General features: G+C 33.0%; 1 protein-coding gene across 17 annotated transcripts in view; it reads left to right on the top strand.

The window, feature by feature from the left end:
* LOC144970816 (la-related protein 1-like) overlaps positions 1-18047 on the top strand; it is a 58956-nt gene extending 40909 nt beyond the window's left edge. For 6 of the 17 annotated variants that reach the window (XM_078910856.1, XM_078910860.1, XM_078910864.1 and 3 more), the window contains 16 exons: positions 694-762; positions 4194-4320; positions 4821-4965; positions 5992-6199; positions 6552-6605; positions 9022-9209; positions 9572-9672; positions 10743-10950; positions 11535-11670; positions 11978-12174; positions 12522-12655; positions 12930-13072; positions 13327-13471; positions 13756-13865; positions 14584-14711; positions 15722-18047. In XM_078910856.1, the coding sequence (XP_078766982.1) occupies positions 694-762; positions 4194-4320; positions 4821-4965; positions 5992-6199; positions 6552-6605; positions 9022-9209; positions 9572-9672; positions 10743-10950; positions 11535-11670; positions 11978-12174; positions 12522-12655; positions 12930-13072; positions 13327-13471; positions 13756-13865; positions 14584-14711; positions 15722-15853 (2225 nt within the window). In that variant the 3' untranslated portion in view covers positions 15854-18047. Of the gene's footprint in view, positions 1-693; positions 763-4193; positions 4321-4820; positions 4966-5991; positions 6200-6551; positions 6606-9021; positions 9210-9571; positions 9673-10742; positions 10951-11534; positions 11671-11977; positions 12175-12521; positions 12656-12929; positions 13073-13326; positions 13472-13755; positions 13866-14583; positions 14712-15688 lie in introns of all 17 variants that reach the window. The other 11 variants (XM_078910858.1, XM_078910862.1, XM_078910865.1 and 8 more) reach the window with 4 other exon arrangements.
* Positions 18048-19202: the final 1155 nt, after the last annotated feature.

The following is a 19202-nucleotide window of genomic DNA, read 5'->3' on the forward strand; positions in this document are numbered from 1 at the left end:
GGTACCTCACTTCAAAGTCGATTTTCTCAAAACTTGGTTTTCACACTCTCCCTACTTCAAACGGTCATTTCTCGGCAATGAATAATCAGAATTGTATAAATTTGTTATCAAATTTTAAAGCATAAAATAAGCTATGATTGGGTACCAAAAACCCAAAATTGAAAAATCCGACTTAATACCGTTTCGAGGCGGAGGGTCACATTTTCCAATCACCTGTTAAACAGAAAAAAAAAGAGTAAATACATAAATGTCTTTTTACTGGATTTCAGCACTCACAATGAGGTCGGTCAATGTTTTTGCATAAAATTTCAGTAAATTTTTGCCTCCTGAATTGGCAATCCTGTTAAAAATATCCATTCAGTATCCTTCAAATATTTTGTATTATTTTTATTTAAAAAAGAAGCTGTGGAAGAAGATTTTTATTAAAATCTTAAGGATTTTTTCCCCTTAGCCTTCATATTTATTAATTAAATATTTTTGTTATTGAATCCTTTAATCATCTCTTCTCAGATTTTAAAAAAAAAAATTCTATTCATTTGGAATGATTAAAAAGTTATTCGGTTTATATGTGGTGTATCTATTTTGGGGGCATGTAATTTATTCTGGTGTTTTCTGGTGATTGGTTGCTAAATCTGCCTTTTTTTTTTTAAACCTTTCTTTCTTACTTTTTTTTTTTTTCTAAACTCTCCGCAGCAGCTCCATGGAGCCCAGGTTTCAATCACATCCAAAATGCCCCACGTGTCCCACCTATTAATCCACAAGGTTATATTTGTTTTGTTTTTTAAATTTATTTGTGTCTCCTGGAAATAATTATTGATGGGTGTTGTGGGTCTATATAATCGATGTCCTGTTTATGTTTTATTGTTGTGTTTAGTTAGTTATCAATGCTGTTTTGTTGCACAGTACGTGAAATTAGTTATCAATATTGTATGGTACAGAAATGTAAAATTTTGTGCACAGCCTGAAGTGGAGTCTGTATTTTTGTTTTTAGGGTTTTTTAAATTTTGGTTTTAGTTTTTTGCTTCGACTTTTAAAAAAAACATTTTATAAACATAAACCAAAAAAATATAACAGAAATCAAAAACTGGCAAGTAATAACTTTGCTGTGTCATTTACTCAGGTTTAATATAATTTAGCAAGGAACTGTCTAAAATGAGGTACAAAACTTTTTTGTGTTTTACTGGTCTCACATGTCTGTTGATAATTATAAAACGATATGCATGCCCCTCCTCTCAAGATAAAGTTGGTGAATTTTTTTCTACACTTTTTTTTAATAAAGTGTATATTAGTAATTGTGTGATATTTGAATATTTATTTTAGTCCTGCAAGAATGTATTATGTTTACAATTTAAAACATATTTTAGAAAGACTTTTACAAAATGCCAAAGCAAAATGATGTATCTTAATGTATGGTAATGAACACAAGATGTATATACATGGTTTTAAGGATTGTTCTCAGATTCATATATTGCCTATAAGTATTGCTTTAAATGTAATTGCATTTTATAGATACATTTCATCATAATGGGTCTACTGACTCGATTTAATACTGTTCTTTTATCTTTTTAAAAAATGTATATAACTATACTATTTTTATTCGTTTCTCACAAAAAAGAAATAATACAGTAAATAATCCTATAGTTGCATATCAATCATACTTTCCTCCAAAACTTAAAAGGAAGATTAATGGCAATACTTCTGTTTTACTCAAAATTGGATCTTGTTTCCAACTACACCACTTAAAAATATAAAAAACATAAAATTATGAAATATGTCACTGTTTTCAACTTGCACCTACCATGCATCTTTAGTTAAATTAGTTATTTCTTCTCTTTGATGATTAGATTATTGTTTTTTTAAGAGGAGGTACTAATTTTGTTTAATGCTTGTGTCAGGTTTTATGCAATTGAACTCTCTGAACATGAAAATTTTCACACACACACACTCTCTCTCTCTCTTTTATTTTTTGCTTTTCTTTTGTTCATTTTTCTTCTTCTCATCCATTAAAAATGTTTTTTATTTTAAGCTAAATTCAGACCTGTTTCTTTTTCTGTATACTGTGGGGAAGGGAGATTTTTAACCATGATTTTAAGCCAAGGGGCAGCCTAAGTAAGTATAAAAGAAGATAGGAGAAAGTAGTAATGATTTACTCAGAAATTTATATGGTTCCTGACCAAATTGTACTGTAGCACTTTTTTATATATTATATAATAGAGGGTGGAATTCATGCATTTTGTGTTTATCCAGAATTTTTGCTCTTATAAAAAGGTTCCTATGATGTTTGCAGAATTCAGTATGTTAAAAGAGCTCCATATATTTCCCAATCGTCTGGTGAACAGAAATAACTAAATTAATGATGTCTTTTTACTGAGAACTAAGACCAAAATTACTGCCAACAAAGAAGATCACACATGATACGCAGATGATACTGACCTAATCTTTGAATCAGAACATCAAGGGAAAATATACACGCCAATAATATCAACTACCCTAGAAGCATGGAATCTAAAAGTGAATAAATCAAAAACAGAATATACAAAAAACAGAAATTTAAATGAATGGAAAGGTGTACATAAACTAGGCAATTTGATCAACGAAAATGAAGACATCTGAAAACGAAAGCAGCTGGCCACCAATGCATTCAACCAACTCCAAAATTTATAGAATATAAATAACTAGTGAGAATAAACAAACAGATTTATGAGGCACTGATTTATTCCGATATTGACTTATAATTGTGGAACCTAGGGTCTCACAGAAAAGAACTTAGAAAGTCTCGATTCATACCACTGCAAACAATTACGTTGCGTAATCTGAATCTATTGGCCAGAGACAATTACAAATACTGATCTCTATGAAAAAACCAGGGTCCAACACCTGAGTACAATAATAATAGAACAGCGGAGGAGGTTTATAATGATGATAACCTTGAAAATGTGCTGTTTGTTGTGAATCATAAGTATCACATTATATTGGAGTAATATTTACTGTTAAACATGTTTGTTTTTGCTTTTTTTGTTGTTGTTATTAAGCTCGAAATGTGCATAGAATGCCTTATTTGAATCATATTTCGGATGGGAGGGCATGCCATTGTGCCCACCTTAAATGTTCAGGCCCTTAGTGCTTTGGTCAGGGGCATACACTCTGAAAACATGATTTTCAATTCCCACTTATGTTTTTAATTATATTTATCTCTGCCATGTGGTCTCAATTTCGATTAATGTTGTTGGTTTTGTAATAAATAATAGCATAGTGTCGCAAGCAAAATAAAACCTTTAAAAACATTGACATAACACATAGCATTCCATATTGATGTTCTCCTCGAGTTTTAGATTTACATAAGTTAGTCTCATTTCCATATAAAATTGAAATCAATAATGGAAATAGTAAATTATGCATGGTTGCCAATTTTCAATGTATTTACTGAATTCTTTTAAAAACCTATTTTCTCTTCCTGTTGAAGGGAAAAAAGTAAAGTGTCTTTTTACTGGAGTTCAACACTCAGATAGTGATCGATGGATGTAATCGCATAAAATTTCTGTAAATTTTTGTCTCCTGAATTGGCAACCCTGAATTCTTTATCATTTATTGAAAATGGTATATAGAATTCCATCCAAATTCAGTAGAGGTTAATTAGTAATGGGCTCTTATCAATTGATAACTTGACATAAAGTTGCAACCAAGAATATTAATAGAAAGAACTATTTGTTTTAATGACTCGAATTACACTGTTGTTTTTTATGAGTATATTGTCATATGCTTATGTATGACTGTCTTATCAATGTCATTGTAATGATGTTCATTAACTGAATGTAAAATTTAATAATTTTATATTTTATATATTTAATACATTTTATATTACTAACTGCATGGTTTTACAGTTGTATATCAGTTTTTCTGCATTTTTGTTTGTAAAGAGTAAGTTAATAATCGAGATCTTATCAAAAACATTCATGATTTAATTCTTAGCAAAATCCTTTATTGATGACGATCAAAACATTAAAAAATAATAAGTAAGGCTTAATGATTATTCTTATAAATTATGGTGGCAACAATAACATAAAACAAATTTTATTCTAATTCTTCCTCCTAATTCCACTCCCTCCCCTCTCTTCTCCGATTTTTATCAAATTGCAATATAGTAGCTCAACTAACTCTTTTGTTTTTGTTTTTCCTGTCTTTTGTCTTTCCAGTGATGCTGGGTATGGATCCTAATCTATATCTACAAGACGCTCTACTAAACCTGCTTGGTCAAACAACTATGTTTTATGATCAAGCACCCAACACATTTCCACCACAAGAATCCTTGAAGCATCAAGTGTAAGTTTTAAATTGTGAAATTCATAGTTATTGTTTAGTGTTTGTATGCCTCCCCAACCTTTTGAAATTTACTTTGTTTTATAAGATGTTTCTCATAGTAGTTGTTGTTACCAGGCCTTAAACCCCACCTGGCGTTGAGAGATATGAGGTTTAAGGAAATTGTTATTGTTTTATTATTAATACTCTTATTGCTTTTTTTTTTTTCTTTATCATCATTATTATTATTAATTATTATTGCTGTTGTTGTTGTTGTTGCTATTATTTTCTTATTCATATTTTCCTCAAAAATTTGGGAAAATCAAGGATAGGGATGAGTAAATTGTTTTTTAAAAAAAAGGTTTGCTTTTCATTGAAAGAGTTAGCATTGGATATCTCATTTTTTATAAACCTCAAAAGTATTTAGTTGCTTGCCCCTTTTCACCGCTTGACTTTTATCTAGTTTTACAATACATATTATTATTTTTTTTATTCCTATTATATTTTCTTCTTTCATAAATCAGAGAATACTACTTTAGCGAAGACAATCTGGTCAAAGATTTGTTTCTGCGCAAGAAGATGGATGAGCAGGGCTGGGTCAAACTGGAACTGGTCTTGAGTTTCAACAAAGTTAAAGAACTGAAAGCTGACCATAAAAGTTTGATAGAAGTAAGATTGCGTTTGATTGTCTTTTTAGTGTGATTACATAATCTGAACAAATCAATATTTCTATTTTTTCTTATTTTTCTTTTGAGTATAGAACCATAAATTATATTTAATCGGTAACTTTTGAACCAAGAGTGATCAAATATATTGATTTACAACTTTCAGATTATAATTCTGCAACCAATATTTAAGAGGAAAACCGGTGGGAAGTTGGGTTTTATTTATGTTAGAATGGGATAAGTGTCCAAATTGAACAAGACTACATCAAATCTAAGCATTTTAAATTGATGATTCAGAGACAAAGACCAAGTCATCATTTTGGGGATACAGATTTTCTCCTTTTACCTAAGTCAGATCCAATACCTTTCACTAAAAAAAAAACAACTCATTTTTTTAGGGTTGGTTTTTCAATGGCCGAATTGGATAAATTAACTCTCGAGTTCACTCACCCTCATTGAAAATTGAACAAATTTGTCCAATTTTCCATGCATATGACATATGAACTCGAGGAAGTTAATGTTATTTCAAATAGAGATATCCGTTTTTTTCTCAGATATTTAACTTTAGATTAGGACATCAAAATGAAATTGAAATTTTTTTCTCTTTTAACTGATGGATCTGTTTTTAATAGATCCACTCTATTTTAGAGCATTGATTTCAATTGGTTACATTCTTGCATTTTAGGTTCCAAATCCTGCGGCCTTTCCTAGAATTTTTTTTAATTGTGCAAATACATACTGCTAGTTTGCATACTTGAAGTTTTGATCTTGGTATGACACCAACTGATTGGCATGCCAAAATAATGTTTATGGCTTTCCAAAACAGGCATTCATAAATATCATCAAGTCAAGGTCGACACAATAGTATTGATTGAGCCAGGGAGCGTTACTCTTATAGAAAATCCTGTTTGCGTGTTTGTGATTGATCAGATATCTGACTTTGTAAAGCACTTTGAGGCCTTAGGCAAGAAGAGCTTAACATGTTATTATTTGATCAGTAGATTTATTTATTTTTTCCTAAATGTTTCAGGTAATTCGTGCTTCTGACAAATTAGAACTCTCTAAGACAGAAGAATATGTCCGCACATTAACCACTCCTGAAGTCTGGCCCATCAAGGATGACATGAAGGGCATCCCACCACCACCCACTGTTCAACGTGTGGCAGCCATGTCCACACTCCATTTAGACGCCCCAGAGTTTGTCCCTGGCCAACCCTTTATCTTAAGAAATTACAGTAGTAAGTAATGCTTTTGTCTCAAAAAGTCATAATCATTTTCTTTGGGCATGTGCTTAAACAATCTCTCTTCTCAAAGTAACATTAAATATTTTCTATTCTTATTATGGGATTTCTATGACCACAAAGTCTCTTCCCCCCCCCCCCCCCCCCCCCCCCCCCCCCCCCCCCCTTTTTTTTTTTTTTTTTTTTTCGACTTCAGATGTCTTTTATAAAACAACAAATTTAACACAGGATCTGTTCTTGGAATATTAGTTCATTCTGTGGGTTAAATAAGAGATACTCGGTATATAAAGTACTGTCATCCTTTTAATTTTTTTTTTTATTGATAAATTATTTTATATATTTTTCACAGATGCAAGTCCTTCTTCCACCACACCTGAGAATATTCCCCAGTTACAAATGAAAGGTATGCTGCTTTTTTTTCATTCACATTGTACCTTACTTAGTACCTTAGTCCTTCCCGTGCCAACTGGCACATTGGGCCGTCACAAGTATTTCTAGCATGGGCCATCTCTTTGGCCTTCTTTCTTTAAACCTGCTCTATGGTCTGCCTCCACGTTAACCTCTATTTCGAATTTTGGATGGCTTCCATCTCATGACATCTTTTTGGGAATCTACTGTCCTTCATGTGCTCTATGGCCAAAAAAATCTCAATCTCCTTTACATGCTATGTCCTAGACCTGTAAATTCTCTGTCAATTAACTGAAATCAGTCAATTTGTCAAATTCAAATATTTAAAAAAAGGAAAGAAAGAAAGAAAGAAATTAAAAAAAGAAAGAATTCACAAATCGTAGTCCATGACCGTAAAGTAATTAGGAGTGTTCCACAGCGCTACGCATAGCTCATGGGGACCGTTTATATTAACGATGTGTATATTGCCAAGACAGCGACGCTTTTTATAAAAGGCGTGTCTGAACACTTCCCTGGGTATTTTCACACATCCTTCGTTAAATTATTTTTTCACTTTCCAAACCCGTCGTGATCCCAACTGTAGCCAATTTAAATGAGCCACCGAGCGATAAATTTCACTGTTTCATCTAAGCCAAAATTGACCACATTTACCTGGCGAGTCTCAAAACTATGATAAAGTAAATTGCGAATGCCAGAAGTACGTTATGTAGACACCTTCAAATCGAAAGTTAGGATAGATTGCGACAAGCACATTTCGATTGCCTCACGTTGTAAACAAACTGGTTGATCGTTTCTTCACTGATTGAGTACCTGATTATAAGGAACAATGGTAAGTAGCCTAATTAATTTCCGTGCAAATCAGGACGTTTTCTGCCATTGTTTTGCTCAAGCCCAAGCGAGCTTGCTGTTTTGTGGCGATTTACCTTCATTTCGATTCTTTGAATTTTTCCGCTACGCCTGCCGAAGTTTCTTCTTGATAATTCACTTCTACTTAATAATTCAGTGTATTGGCCTGAAGTCATATTTATTTAAGTTTTTTCTCTCTGTCATTTACTGATTGAAAATCAAGTTTGCTCATTGCTACATTATTCTAATGTTCTCACAATGGCTGAGCTGTTCGTGGATCGCAATTCAATTCAGACTTGTCGAGCATCGATAAAGATGTGAGGAATAAATTCAATTGGTCATGGCTAGAAGTTAAAGATGATAATGGTGATTATTTTTCTATGTCAAAAAAATTCCAGAGGCAGGAATATGACTTTGATGAAGTCATCTTTACCTATATGAATGACATGCTTATTTAGCATTCCTTCTACGTCAAATTATGGCAGTCATACTTCCAGTAAGAAATAACACCCACCATTTTAATGTATTGTATTTATCACTCTGCTCTCCAATGATGCCCTTATTTTTTAAAAATTAATTGAATCTTCAGTTTGTCGAGTTTCAGTCAATTTTTATAGACCTCATTTACAGGTCTATATGTCCGTCATTTCAATCACTTCCGTTACTTTCATTATTTCTGCCTTTCTGATTTTACCTTTCCAAGTTGCATTAATCATCTTGCGTAAACAGCTCCTGTGAAACGTTTTTATTTGTGTCCTTTTTGTACATCCACCAAGTTTCACTTCTGTATAACAGGGCACGGACTATTATGGCATTGTAAATCTTTATTTTTGTTTTAATGGTGATGTAATATTTTTCCAAAGACTGAATTTGCTTTTCCTATTCTTGTTATAATCTCTTCACTCGAGCTGTCAGTGTTGCAGAATTTAGTACCTATGTATGTGACGTTGTTTGAGCTCTACATTTTCACCTGGGGTATACACAATTTCGCACTTTTTGGTGTTGAATAACAGCCCAAGTACGTGCTTGTTCATGTAAGTCATTAGTGCACTTCTGTAGTTGTTTTCTTCAGTTAGCCAGTATCGTAGTATCGTTGGCAAAATCAAGGTCATAAATAAGCAGTCTCCGATAAGAATTCCATAGTCTTTCCCATCCCGATGAGTTAGGAGGTAGTCAAACACGACGGAGAATAAAACGGGGACAATATACAACCTTGTTTCACACCAGTCTTGATGTTGAAAGTCGAGTTGTTATCTGGCCTGTCTTGAAATTGACTTGTATTTTCATACAGTGCCATAATGACCTTTATGAGCTTTTGGGGGATTCGGTAGGGCACAATGATTTTCCACATCACATTCTGGTCAAGGCTGTCGAACGTTTTCTGAAAATCAATAAAATGGATGTAGTAACGTAACTTGCATGATTAAAAATGTTTATAAGTTTCTTTTACAATATTGTTATGCTAAATTCCTATATACATTAGAAATTAACTAAACTTAACAAATTTTTCATCAGACATTAAAAAAACATCTTTAAATTCATGACATTTATTTTTAAATTTTCAGCCAACTCCAATAATTCCAATGATCAGAAAGTGGAAGATGAGGAGGACGAATTGTGTGACGTGCCCAGCAATCTGACAACGATACCACCTGTCCTGTCATCCAGTGCTCCCCAGCTTAATCATGATGAGTGGAAGACAGTGCAGCATCATAAGTCTAAAAAGAAAGGCACTCCAAAAGAAAAAGAAAAGGTATCTTTTCTTTGTTGTTGGTAAGATAGAGCTGTTAAAAGCAGACTTATTGTCTTGCGTCTGGAAAGGAGTAAGATTAAATTTTTTATTATTTTTGACATACTGTAACAGAACTTAGTATATTTTTTTTTAATTCTTTTTTTTGGGGGCGAAGATTGAAATTAACTTTGTCCCATGTAAATATGAAGTAAATTTATGGATTTCACCCCACCTCAATATTTATTTTTATCTTAATTTTACCCTACTGCTAGTCTCAATTTTCCAAATCTTTTCTTATAGACTAATGGAATAAACCATTGAAATACAGCAGTGACACCATCTTTACATCTCAACTCTAACTGACATTTTTTTTTTCTTTCAAGGACAAGCCTATGATGCAAGATGACAGAGAGGAATTAGATTTTATGTTTGATGAAGAACTAGACAACCTCAATGTTGGCAAAACACACAGTTTTACTGAATGGTAAGTGTTGTGCCTCTTGCAGCTTCAGGTCAAAGTGTTAAGCTATTTGGGTGGTTTGAGGGCATCATAACTAAAGTCTCAGCTCCTTTTCTGTAGTAAATTATGATTGTTTTGTTTCTCTGCGTTCTTTCTTTCTTCCTTATCTCCTTCCTCTCTTCATTCCTATTTCTATTTCAATTCAAGACTTCTTCGTATCATTTCTTTTGTAGTTGGAGACCAGATAATTCTGAAAAAGAATTTATCTTTAGTTTTTTCTACCCCTTCCACCAAAAATTGAAGTACACATTGTGCTTGTAAAGGATACCTGTGTCACACTAGCAACTGGACGCTTGTAAGGATAAGTGAAGCCATCTCATAATTTTTCTAATGTCTTGTGTTCTCTTATTCTCACTTTTGAAAAAAGTCTGAGTTAAGTGTGTTAAGTTTTCTTCAGCGCACAATAGCAGTGATTCATGTTAATCCTTATATAGTAAGAAACAAATTATCTCTAAATAAAAGAGATCTAATATTATTAGATTTAACTAATATGTAATATGGCGTCCAAGTAACCATTATTTATAATTCGTGATAACACATACACGCTTGTCCTCAAACCTGGCTAATTGTGACCAGTCATCTCAAAACATTATTATATTGGGTTGAACCTGATAAACTATATCCATTGACTTCAAGCAAAGTCTTGAATTTTAAAAATATATATGCAAATTTATAGCATTTGATACAAACTGACATCCTACCATTTTGAGGAGATGGGTCCCAATTGCAGACCTACCTACTGCTGCGAAAATTTCATAGAACTACAAAATTTTTGGTCCTAATTGACAGTTATATAAAGATCTTTGATTCAATAAACTTGGTTTCATTGCCAGAACTAATGTATAAAGGAGTTCAAAGCAATAATCTAATGTATTTAAACACAAATTGGTAATTCTTAAAAGTAGGTATACCATCTACTAGATCGTCACCCTTGAAAACTACTAATCTTTCCGATTTCAAATAGGCAGCTCTGTAATGGTAAATATTCTGAAACCGGAAGTTCACTAATATATCTAAAAAAATTGCTTTACCAGGTCTGATGAGTCAGGTGATGAATTGGATGATGACGACATCAACAAAATTCTCATTGTACTGCAAACGCCCCCAGCATTGAAAAAACATTCTGCTGGGGACAGGACAGGAGACCACCTTCCAAGAGCCAAAATCACTGCTGAGTTGAGTCGAGTCATCAATGATGGCCTCTTCTACTATGAAAAGGATCTCTGGGAAGATGACTGGATGGTAAGTCGGGAAATTTACACATTTTAATAGTTCATTTCCAATCAGTTTTAATATGCATCAGGTCTGCAACTCTGCAACTCAATTATTGCACTGACCACCTGCAGCTTTGCTTGGCTTTAAAATCTCATGTTATCTGTTTTACTAAACTCAAATATATTTTTTTAGAAACACTAAAAAAAGGTCATTTGATATTTATGAATCTGCAGCAAGTTCATTTTAAAAACGTTAAATTTTTAAAAAGTTACAAATATTATAATGAATAATATATAGTCATGTGATATGTCCTTTAACCTGTGGTAAGCACAAAGGCATCGTTTGTGGCGGCACTGAAATGTTAATATTAACAGACACACACACACACACACAATGAATCGAGGCAGGAGAAAATAGAAAATGTATAAGAATTTATCAGTTGTCTGTTTTGTTTGTTGTTTTTTTTAAATAATTGATTTGTTTTTCTTCTCTCATTTTTTATTTGTTTTCCTTTTTATTCTCTCTCTTCTTCTATTTATTTTCCTGTTCTTTTTTTTTTAAAATCTTTCATGTTACAGTCAATTTTTCATTGTTTTTTCTTTACTCCACAGAATGATTTTGATTTTAAATCAGTAAATGTGATAACTCAGGAGCAATTTGACAAAATAACTCCTTCTCATTGGGGAATAGAAATGGACGAAGAAGAAGAGCAAGAGCCCCCACCACCCCCTCCCCCACAGATTTCAGGTAAGTCATTCTACTTTTAAGATAACGCCAAAACAAACAAAAAAAGAGCAAACATTTTAAGGATTTTTTTTTTCAGATGAATGCTGTGGTGTAAACAAGACATCACTTTGCGCTGAAAAAGAATTTATAACAATCCTTGTATCTATAAAAATTCTTTCTGGAGAATTTATCATGAATTGTTATTGAATTAAAGTCAGTCTTGTAAAGCATTGCTAAGTGTTTTGTTCACTATCAAAATGTCATAATATCAAAGCTACCGATCTTTTCACTGAGAACCCATTTGAAATCATTTCTAAATTGTTCACAGCATCCACAACAGAAGTCAAGGAAATTGCCACCCCCACATCCCAAAGTCAACAGATGGACATTGCCAGATCTCTGCCAGCCTGGGTGCCAGACACACCCGGTAGGCGGGAACAAGGTCCCCGCACCCCAAGACACAATCGTAAGGAGGCTCGTTTTTACCCTGTGATCAAAGACTCTGGTGCTCCAAAGGATCCACAAGTAAGTTTGCTAATAGCTCTCCTTTGGTCTAGTATTGTGAAGAAAACCTCTAGAGAAGAAATGCTTTGTGCATGCTTATCTCGTTTTGTTTTATGAATCTTAAATGATTCAAAGGTTTTGAAAGGGATTGGGATTTAATCAAATTTTTCTTTCATATTGGATTTAATGCTCTCTTATGTTCAATTATTGTTAAAAGTATGCCTACTTTAATCCCACTCATGAAATTAATAATATACCCCCACCTTGTTGTAGAGTTGAAAAAGGAGCCTGGGGATTGCTCGTTTCTGAATGTTAGCATATTCACAATTTTAATGTTGCATTGTAATTTCCTTCTCTCTCCTTTATAGACCCCTCGCAAGAAAAAGACAAGACATAGCAGTAATCCCCCTGTTGAGTCCCATGTAGGATGGGTGATGGATAAGAAAGCACATAAGGCCAGATCAAGGCACAATTCCACATCCCTATCACAACGTTCTGTTAGGTATGTTGTGTTTTGTTTTGTTTTTGTTTTTTTAACGATAGATCTCGTTTGTTGTTTTTTTTTACATCCAATTTTAAAGTTTTTTGGATTTTTTGTTGGTTTTTTTTTTTTTTTTTTTGTGTGTTGAGAATATCTCCAGATACTCCCATAGATAGATATCTAACCAAACCACCACACCTACCCCTTAGTGCCATCATTTCCATTTACCACTGGTGTTTTGAATAATGGATTATTTTTAATCAATTCACCATTTCATTTCATTCACAATTTCCAGCCCGTCAGATAGTCAACTTGCCTCCAGCTACGGCTCTACTCCAGTCACTATGCCCCACTTTGAACACCCTTCACATGAACTGCTCAAGGAGAACGGCTTTGTCTGGCATGTCTACAATAAATTTCATTCCAAGTGCCTTAAAGGTAAGAAATCATGGACAAAAAAATTATCTCAAAATAATACATACCCTCTGTTTTTTTGTTGTTGTTATTATTTGAAACTATCACCACCTTTTACTGTATGCTTTTATTATTATTTTTTGTGTGGATATTTTTGATGAAAATATTTCGCAGATAAAATGATTAAAATTCAAAATACAATTATGTGCCTTTAAAATTTGGAGTTTATTAATTTCATTCAAAATTGTAGTTTATGAATATTTTGTCTTATTCCACAGAGAGGAAGAGATTAGGAATTGGTCTCTCTCAAGAAATGAATTGCCTTTATCGATTCTGGTCATTCTTCTTACGCCAACATTTCAACAGGAAAATGTATCATGAATTCAAATCACATGCTGTTGAGGATGCTCAAAAAGGCCACCGGTATGCATGTTAAATAATTAGTTTAAAAAAATATTTGGATATTTTAATGAGTCAATAGCATCAAACTGAATAATCCAGCACTCAAAATTAAAAGACGAAATAATTGATTAAAAGAAGAGACAAAGAAAAAGAATTATGAATAGGTTTTCCCTTGAATAGACCCATTTCCTTCTCCCGTTTTTTCGACTGCAATCCTCTTCTCTCTCTTATCTTCTTGTCTTCACTTATCCCCTCCCTCCACCCCACCCACTCACGTTTAACCCTTTCTATTTTGTGTGATTTAGGTATGGACTAGAGTGTTTGTTTAGGTTCTTCAGCTATGGCCTTGAGAAAAGGTTCAGACTAGAAGTATTCCAAGATTTCCAGGAGGAAACCATCCGTGATTTAGATAATGGTAAGACATTGAGAGTTTTTTATTTATTTTTTTTTTTCCCAAAGTTCTTAGCAAAGACTGAAACATCAAGAGAAAGAAACATCCTCATGCTATAAAAACAATGAAATAGAATTAAGGATCATCAAAGTTTATATATATATATTCATTTTCTTATCCTCTTCATAATTTAATGGTGTGATTCCTCAACATTGACTAAGAACTTTATTTTGAGAATGGTGATGCAGCATGCCATTAAAAGACTTTTTCTTCTCTTCGAGAACCATTCTAAATTGCATTTCAATTGTACTCCTGTTAGAATTTTTTGCTTTGTTGTAATCTAATCACATTCGTGCACCTTTCTCCGTTACAGGAACAAAGCTTAACGCTTAGTAAATATTTCCATGGGTGAAAGTTCGCCGGAAAAATCCGGCATGGCCGGATTTTTATTTTTGAAAAAGAGGTCTCACCGTTTTTTTTTTGTCTGGCCGGAATTCGAAAATGAAAAAAACCGGCAACTGTATAATAATATAATTAACCGCACTTCTGTTTTTTCCTCTTATTGGTAGTTGCAGGATTTTTTTTTCTGAGCACCTGCCTTTGCAGGATTAATATCATTGAGTAACTTTCACCCATGAATATTTCTCAACCGTCACTCCTCTTTTCTTTAAAAAAGAAAAAAAATTGCAACTCACTTATCATGTCAACTTTATTAAACATGTTTTTGAATGATATCTTTCAGGTCAACTTTATGGATTAGAGAAGTTCTGGGCATTTTTGAAGTATTCTAGAAGAACAGTGGAAGTGAATGCTCAATTACAGGATGTATTGTCTCGTTATAAGAGATTGGAAGATTTCAGAGTGGATGGTGTAAGTATGTTTTATGAAAAAACTGAACATTTTTACAAAGGGTCCCTGTCCAACAGCAACGGGTAACATGTAGAACGAGAAATGACGCCTGTTAGGCGATATTACAATTTTTCCCCCGACTGATTCAATGCTGTTAATAGCCAGGTAACATTTTACACCTGATTACGGTGAGAAAATGTAAGTAAAGAGCTTTATCCAAGGACTCAACTATTCGCTGAGCGAGGCTCAAACTCAGGACCTTCCTATCCTAAAGCGAGAATCATACCACATAACCACATATTGGGTGATGAAGTTTGAGGGGTTTTTCAATCTCTTTTCTTTTTTATTCATTGTTATTTTTTAAAAAATCAAATTTAGTCTTTTTTAGCCTTGCATGTAGCTTGTGTTATTCTAAAAATGAAATCATATGCTTTTGCTTGAGATTTTATTGCATTGTGCATTTTGGTGGGAAAGAAACAGATGGCTAAATTGCTCAATGATATTTTTTTTCTTGTAAATTATCATTCCTTACTTATTTGTATTATTGTTGTAATTTTTGGGATCATTTTTTGTATATCCCACTTTGCGGAGACGTGCTTGTGTTTAGATTTTAATGTTGGAATCTCATAGTGGCCAACTGTTCTGATAAAATCGCCACTGTCCTGATATACTACTATCAAATTTAAAGATCAGTTCTTCAAGACAATTATTGATTAAAATTGGTTGATGATTTGGACCGTTTTAAAATATCACACATGATTTTGTAGGTTCAAATATCAATATTTCCAATGATGGGTGAGTTTAAATGGTTTCTTCAACCATGGTCCTACTGCTGACAAATTTAAAATGGATGTACGGCCTTTACCTTATGTACTGTAAAGGTCCTTTTTTTAATGTGCAGAATTCTGGATTTTAATTGATCATTGTCTTGATGCAATTGAGTTTATTTTTTTAGCTAATTCAAGGAACACTGATTTATTCCTCTTGATTTAATAAAGTATTACTCTCCATCTAAATACAAACCCAAATAGGTTGAGCAAGACCAATCAGCAATGCAGTCAGGGGGTGTTGCCAGTCAAGGGGCAGCAGGAGGAGCAGCATCTAAATTGGAACCAACAGCTATTTCTTTCATTAAAGGCAGTAGTAACCCTACCAGCAGCTAGTCTTCGCCAATACCATCACCATCGTCATCATCAACACCACCATCATTCCCATCAGTACAACCTCTACAGCATTCAGCATTTAAACAGTCACACAACCACAGAGGGGCCTGCTTGCCAAATTAGGTGTTTTTCAATGTATGAATGTAAATGAGAATGAATAACATTGTTTATATTCCTTTAATATTTATGGCTTAGAGTAGATTAGGAGGGAAAAAATATATACTAAGACTGACTGAAAAGTCCTGCCCCAGTTCAGTATTTCTTATGATTTTGATTTACATTTGTACTATTTTTGTTAGATTGCTTGTTTTTTTGTTTCAGCGGTCTCTCATATAACCTCAATTGTGTTGGAAGAGACCTAAAGCAACAAACAACAGGAATATCAATCATCAAATTTAGGCACAACTTACATAGACATGTTCAATTTTGGGGCAAGGAGGCACTTAATTATATCCCCCTATATCTGTTTTCCAACATGCTCTCTGTCTATGTCTTGGGGTGAGATTACTTGGTTTTGTCCTGGCCCTGGCCAGATACCTTGCTGGGAGGGAAACAGTCGAATATACAGTTAGAGTTTTGGAAGATGATTTTTTTTTTTTTTTTTTGACTTGTAAATCATCTCTCTATTATGCACTTTATTATGTATTGTTTACATATTATATATGATATGTAAACATATGAGTGTATTCCTCTTAGTGGGGAGCTGTGCTTGTGTCTGGATGAGACTTTTAGGTGATCTCAAAACTAAGTACACTTATAGTGTGCGCTTGGATCTGTTCCCTTTTATTTAAACCAATTCCCCTTTGCCTTACCTTTTCTTGGATGTTTTAATTGTAATTCTAGTCCTTTTTACTATCCCATTTTCTTCCCTTTTACTGGCGCAGATATAATCTAAATGTTTTTCAATTGCCGTAAAACCACAAAACAACAGGAATGTTGATAATAACAACAATTGTATCCATAACACGTGACAATTTCTGTCCACAGTGTTCAACCTGTGGATTTCACAATAGAAAATGTGTTTATTGATTTATTTGTAGTTATCAGTACAAATAGGCAAGGAAGTAGAATATAATGGTTCTGATGGTAACAGAAACATAGCTCCACAATGAATTGCGCTCGCCAATCACTGACAGAAGCACTGCATCAGAATGTAGATTAAATGATTTCTTTGAGCAGAGTTTGTTGTTTTTATTGATAAACAAGTAGAGATTAATAAACTACGTGTGGCTATGTCCGGAATTGACACTATCTCACTTCTTTCAAAAGTGATCAGAGGTAATATATTTCATTTTTCGTAGATGGGAATTATAGACATGTTAAAGCTGACAAAAAAAAAATCATTTATTTATTTATTTTTGTATTATGAATGAGTTATGACGTTGAGGCAGTACTTTTCAGTCAGTTCAGTTACACACAGTCCAGCAGGCATTCAGCAAACGCATTGAAAGTACTAAGTTTGTGAATAAATGAAATAGATTCTCACAATTATAAGATTGTAATTGAATTACAACAGTTTGCTTAGAGAATAACGATTAAAAGGGAAGAGGGAGAAATATGGGCATCTTCAGTAGTTTGACGCTTCGTTGGATACAAACTGGACTGTTTTTGGTTTTTTTTTTTGTTTTTTTAGCAGGCACCACCACAAATTATTTTTCTGTCGACCCTCACTCTTACATTCATTCATAGGTAGATTACACACATTCACTTGGTGACAGTTGAGAATCTTTGCCCTTGTTTAGACATGTCATTTTGAATTTATCCTTGGCTTTAGTTGCTGTGAAATATATACACAAGAAGCGGAATTTGTAGTAAATTTTAAAGAGATTATTTGACTTGCACCAAAAGAACAGTTTGAACATGGTATTTACTTTAGGGAAGTAAAGTCATATTTTTCTCTATAATCAGAAATGTTAGATTTCATCATGAGAATGCCTGATATTATATATATTTTTTTTTTTTTTTGGTATTAGTATTAGCAAAAATGAGTTTTGAAAAAATGAAAACAGGTCAAACTGCTGCCACAAATCTGAACTTGGATTATATTGCATAGTATGTAAATAGTATCAGTATCAAGCCTTTCAACTGTAAATTATTTGATTAGTGATTGATTATTCTATGAATCAGAATGACTTTTTTTGTTGTAAATATTAGAGTATGATTACACACACACACACACAAGAAGGAAAATAAATCAGTCGGTTTGTTATGATATATATATATAATACACACATATATCTTGTGTTAATGAAGAATAAAATTAAATCAGTCTGTTCTGAAATTATTTCATTGTCTCTGCATTTCAAACTTACCTAGAGAGTTTTGAATGAAAACTCTTATGAGTACACTTTATGTGTAATGTTTTACCAGCCCATTTGTTCTTATTCATATCTGCAATGAAATAGGTAACGCGCTGTGTTTCTATGTGTTTAACTGTACTCCTGAGATTTCACTGAAAAGGAGATATATCATAAGAAATGAGCAAAATATTCTTGATAAAAGTTTCTGTGTTAGATTTTATTTTATTTTTCCTCATTGATAAATCACGAATTATATTCCTATATTGTTGAATAAGGGTCTTATTCACCCTGAGGTTGTAATTGATAGTATTGTCGCTTGAATTTGTCGTTTTTGTTAGGTTTTTTTTGGTGTTTTTCTTTTTTTGCATTGTCCAAGACCTGACTTGAGACCGGTTCTGTGACATAAAAAGAGGACTTTGCAAACTTTAAAAAAAAAAAAAAATAATAAAAAACTAAAACAAAAACAAATATATAAAGAGATTTTGAAGTTACTTGTATATATTTGTGAATTGAATTCATCATCATCATTTGCCTTTTTCACCCTGGGTCAGGGTATAGGCCACAGACAAACAGTTTCCATCCTTCTCTATCCTGAGCCAACTTTTTATCTCATTCCAGGTCTTACCACTTCTCTGTATATCAGCTTCTTTAATTCTTCTCCATGTTCCTCGTGGCCTTCCCCTTGATCTTCTGCCCTGAGGGTTCCAGTCCAATACTTTCTTTGTTATAGTTGAGTCATTCGAATTGAATTCACTGTATTCTAAAACAACTATTACTTCCTTTATGCACAATCCTAGCTCTTTTTTTTTTTTTTTTTTTTTTTTTTTTTTGAATAAATCAATAACTACTTGAATACTATATTTTAAGTATCTATTGTTTATTTTTATCCATGTCATGGATGTTACATATGTAATGGGACATATAATCATGAAAAACAAAAACAAAAAATGTGAGCAATGTTATTGAATCATAAGATTTTCACAATCAATGAGCTAGAAAATCATTTACCAATTCATGCAACCATTCATTTTTCACCTAGATGTTTGCTG

This window comes from Berghia stephanieae, chromosome 4, assembly GCF_034508935.2.
Source record: "Berghia stephanieae isolate SIO BIC M18660-M18661 chromosome 4, UCSD_Bste_1.3, whole genome shotgun sequence".
Taxonomy (NCBI): Eukaryota; Metazoa; Mollusca; class Gastropoda; order Nudibranchia; family Aeolidiidae; genus Berghia; species Berghia stephanieae.